General features: G+C 45.8%; 1 protein-coding gene across 1 annotated transcript in view; it reads right to left on the bottom strand.

The window, feature by feature from the left end:
* The window catches only part of LOC311004130 (MAGUK p55 subfamily member 4-like), a gene marked incomplete at both ends in the record, with an annotated part of 15,616 nt that extends 11,180 nt beyond the window's left edge, over nt 1-4,436 (bottom strand). Inside the window, 5 exons of the mRNA XM_083996078.1 lie at nt 1,856-1,987; nt 2,084-2,167; nt 3,625-3,702; nt 3,819-3,940; nt 4,427-4,436. Coding sequence (XP_083852204.1) covers nt 1,856-1,987; nt 2,084-2,167; nt 3,625-3,702; nt 3,819-3,940; nt 4,427-4,436 — 426 coding nt within the window. The remainder of the gene's footprint in view (nt 1-1,855; nt 1,988-2,083; nt 2,168-3,624; nt 3,703-3,818; nt 3,941-4,426) is intronic.
* Between the last annotated feature and the right edge of the window lie 457 nt (nt 4,437-4,893).

A 4,893-nucleotide genomic window follows, 5' to 3' on the forward strand; every position in this document is an offset into this window, starting at 1 on the left:
GCCTCTCCCGCCGTGGCCCGGAGCTCCTCCCCCGACCAGGCCCTTCTGGCCGGGACCAGCCTCTCCAGCGTGAGGCGGCGCAGGCTGCTCCACCGGCCGCGGAGCACGCCGGCTCCGCCCCCGACGCTCGACCGGCGCTCTGCTGCGTTCTTAGTCAACGACAGAGAAAGTTGGTCTCTTATTGATCATTGATCACTGATCAAACAACAACCTGTCCAAAAGACATTAACAAACTACAAACTGGTTGTTATTAGGGCCACAGGGCGAATGGACCACTCCATGGATTCACTCCATTTAAACTTCAAAATGTAGACACAAGTCCTGTCTATTGGTGAATGAATCCTCATGGTCTTTGATCAATCACTGTTCAAAGACCATGATCATTTTTGGAGAAATGTTGAGATATATAGACCGAATCTCCTTGTTGTTTACATTCTACTTCCGGGTAGAAAACCAGCACGTAATTTGAATGAGATCAATAGTAACGAACAAGAGTTTAGCTATATATCATATATTTCACGCCCTGTCATCGTTTAGACAAATCTGAAATGATTGAAGAAACATTACTATTTCTGTGTGTGTTTTGTGTTGCTATGTGTGATATTTATTCAGTTTGGTGGAATCACAGTGTCTAGAAAGCATCAGTGGCTGCAGCTGACAGGGACAGCTAACGGTAGCTAAGCTAACGGCAGTAGCTAAGCTAACATCAGGACGTCAGCTGTTAAAACCCTCCCGTTGTGGGACACGACATGAAACTACTCCAGTTAGCTCAGTCATGTTGTAACTCAGATATCCGCTGGAGAAAATATTTCTTCATGGAGCGTTTATTGAGTCACTGAGTTATTAAAGTTAAACAGGTAGCTAACCGTTAGCCCTGCTAATCTATGATAACCATGACTAATTACAAAAATGTGCACACAGAAATAGTAATGTTTGTCCAATCATTGGTTTTATAGACTTTACAAACATCAGATTAGTCTAAACGGCGATATAGTGACATGAAAAATTAGATAAAGCGAAGCTCTCGTCCGTCACTATTGTTCTCATGCTGGTTTGTTGTAAACAACAAGGAGATTCGTCCTATTGATCAGTGATCAGTGATCAATGATCAAACAACAACCTGTCGAGAAGACATGAACAAACTACAAACTGGTTGTTATTAGGGCCACAGGGCGAATGACCATGAAATGATTGGATTTTTTCAAACGTCCACTACTCAGGCATACTTTCACCTAGAGACTCCATTTAAACTTCAAAATGTCCTGTCTATTGGTGAATGAATCCACGTGTCAATAGGTATTATAGTTTTTGATCAATCACTGTTCAAAGACCATGATCATTTTTGGAGAAATGTTGAGATTATAATGGGTGTGTATTGGACGGAATGTTCGAGCTAGAGTGGGAGAAGTTGTCTGAAATTGTCTGAAACTTTTCACTTTCCACGCTCCTCCCGGCCACAAATTACACTCTACACATATGATTTTTTCCACAGTTGTAGACAAACTTGTCCTCTCTCTAACAATGTGTTCAACAAAGCAGAGAGACTTGCTGAATTTAAACTGTGAGCCTCTCGGTGCGGCCATGTCTCTCTCTGCTCCTCATTGACTCCAATACAAATATTTTCAGAAGGGACTCCTGTTTATAACTCGCAAGTGTTTCCAAAATATTTACTTTAGAAACACCAAAGTCATATCAAAGTGTTCAGGAAGTCCTTACGACGACCACGGTCTGCTTCTTTTTCTGATAGGAGCTACCGTTTTGTCAGAATAAGTCCAAATGTGAGACCAGCCCAGAGGCAGAAAATCACCATGAACCTGCGTCATGGCAACAGGGAATCGGGGGCGGAGCTTCTCACCAGCGGCTGGTTGTTCTTCACCAGACAGACGATCCTCATGGCCTCCTCGTCCTCAGGCAGCTCGTCAGGGAGGGGGGGCAGGACGGGGCCATAGTCCGCCTGGGCCACGCTGTCGTGGGAGGACAGGAGGGCCTGGTGGGGGGGGGGGGGGGGGGGTCCAGGTGTGAGAACAGAGCAGCAGAGACTGTGTGAGGACACAGGTGAGTGTGATGGTGGTGACAGACTGACCTGCAGGTGGGCGGAGCTCAGGAGGCTGTAGAGCTCTCTGGCCTCAGGTGAGGGACGATGGAGCTTCTGTATGACCGACATGACCTGACACACACACACACACACACACACACACACAGTCATGATGTCATATTAGAGCCTGTCTGCATGAATGAATGAATGAAGGGTTTTCTGAATCCACATTTTATTGTTTCAGCGTCTCGTCCAGACAAAAACGGCGCCCCAGCGTTTTCGTCTGGACGCCCAAAACAGATCTTTTCTGAAATGATGATGCGTGTGTATGCATGATGTGCATACACACTCACGCACCCACCCATATACACACACACACACACGCAATGAGTCTCTTGTCATCTTGTTTGTCTATCACTGTCACTGTCTTGTCTTGTTTACTGCACGTAAAATAAAAAAAATAAAAAGAAGATAAAAAATAAATAAATGAAATGATGATGTCATCCCCCCCACCGCTCTGACCTGTAACCTGAGCCACACCTCTAGACGTACAGTCTATGGACGTAACCAGGGTGCGATTTGCCTGGTTGGATGGTGGGGATTTACCCCCCCCCCCCTCTGTTTTCGAGGCCCCCCCCCCTCTGGTCATTCATTATTATCCCCGGTGGGGATACGTGTTGTCCCCCCCTCTGGTCAGACATAGTAATATCCTACTCTAGATCAAGTCTACATCGTTTGAACCGTGAGCCTTCTCTTCCCTCCTACAGTAGCGCACAGCGTCTCCCAGACCGTCATGTAGTCTACTGTAAATGATCACAAAAAAAAGAAAGAAAAAGAGGCGAGTCTCGAGACGCCGGTTGCACTGGGTCGGGTCTGTCTCCAGGTTTGAGCAAATAAAAGCCGATCTCAATTAGAAGCCGGGGTCTGTTTTCTACAAGTTGTAGTGAATGAACAAAACCTCTCAAAGTGCTTCATTCCTGCTACAGTTCTCAAAGACCCGACCGGGTCCGATCCGCTAGTACGGCCAGACTCACGTGCATTAATTGTTGCCCAGAACGCGGCAAAAAAAAAGAAAGAGAGAAAGAAAAGACCCGACCCGAGTTATTAAATGTTTTCTGGACCCGGTGCGTCCGGTCAAGTTGTTCGGCCCGTTGAGAATTATATTATGATTATATTATTTGCCATCTTTACTGAGCTGATTTGTTCGAAATTAAATAAAAGCCTGTCCCACATAGACGCCTGTCTATTAACATATGGTGAGTTGATGTCGATGTGACTGTATTGGCTATAAAATACAGGTTTTTCACAAATCGCAAACTGAACGTAACAACAACAACAACAACAGTGGACTACTGTCGGTCTGAATCTCTCCCGTTAAACCATCATCATCGTCATATTTGCTATGACACAACTCCCAGTCAACATTTAATCCACTTCTAATGTTTGGATTGCATTTGCATTTACATTTTCGTGTGGATAAGGGCGGATTCATTGTGTGTGTGTGTTTGTGTAGGTGTGTGTGCATGTGTGTGTGTGTGTGTGTGTGTGTGTGTGTGTGTGTGTGTGTGTGTGTGTGTGTGTGTGTGTACCTCATGTGAGAGTCCTGAGGCGTAGGGCAGGAACGGGCTGGGTGTCGCCCTCTGGAACTGCAACAGGCACTCATACATCTGGAGAGAAAACAGGAATGAAATCAGATGATGATGGTGTGTATTTATAGGTGTGTGTGTGTGTATGTGTGTGTGTGTGTGTGTGTGTGTGTGTGTGTGTGTTTACGTGTGTGTACCTGCAGCAGCGCGTGCAGCCATCGTGCACTCAGCAGCTCATGCAGCAGCTCAGCTCCACTGACGTTTCTGTTGACGGCCTGACCCACGTCGTCCACCACACTGGAGAGCACCTGACTGACTCCTGCACACACACACACACACACACACACACACACACACACACACACACACACACACACACACACACACACACACACACACACACACACACACAGGTCGTTGGTTGAGCTCCGCCCCCATCACCCTACCTGATGATGATGATGTATTGCAGATGACATCACTGAATCAAGTAACTGAGACAGATGTTGGAAGCAGGAGGTGAACACACACACACACACACACACACACACACACACACACACACACACACACACACACACACACACACACACACACCCCTCCTCCTCCTAATACCATGTGATTGAGGTCTGAGAGGAGATTAGGTCCAGATGCGGACCGGGTCAGGATTTAGATCTGAGTTCATGGTGAAGACTCGACACAAGGACGACAAACAATAAACACACCAGCAGCAGTGAATACAGGTGTGTGTGTGTGTGTGTGTGTGTGTGTGTGTGTGTGTGTGTGTGTGTGTGTGTGTGTGTCTCACCGTGCTCCATCGTGTGTCTCATGTTCATCCAGCCGCTGCAGAGGAAAATGAAATGAATCAACTTTTAGTGAGTTGAAAAACAAACAGAACCAGAATCTGATCTGAGGTCAGTTTGATAAACGCTGAGTGAGTGACATCATCACTGACAGATGAAGATCAATACGATGTTCACAGAGAGGACAGACATGACACAATCAGCAGCAGCATCATGTTTCTTCTATCTTCAACCTGTGTGGAAGGAGGCGGGGCCAAACACACAGAGCTAACAAACAACATAAACATGTAGCCTACTTTTCAAGTTTAAACAGTTGATCTCATCTCTCTCCTGTCTACAAAACAAAAAAGCTGTTAAAACTACCAACATATGTACTGCTTTTAATGTCTTTAACTGATATGTAATCTTGCATGTATTTATTAGTTTGTTTCTAGGGTGGCCATTTCCACAACACCAAAAAGGAGACACTTAT

This window comes from Trachurus trachurus (assembly GCF_905171665.1).
Source record: "Trachurus trachurus genome assembly, chromosome: 21".
NCBI lineage: Eukaryota > Metazoa > Chordata > Actinopteri > Carangiformes > Carangidae > Trachurus > Trachurus trachurus.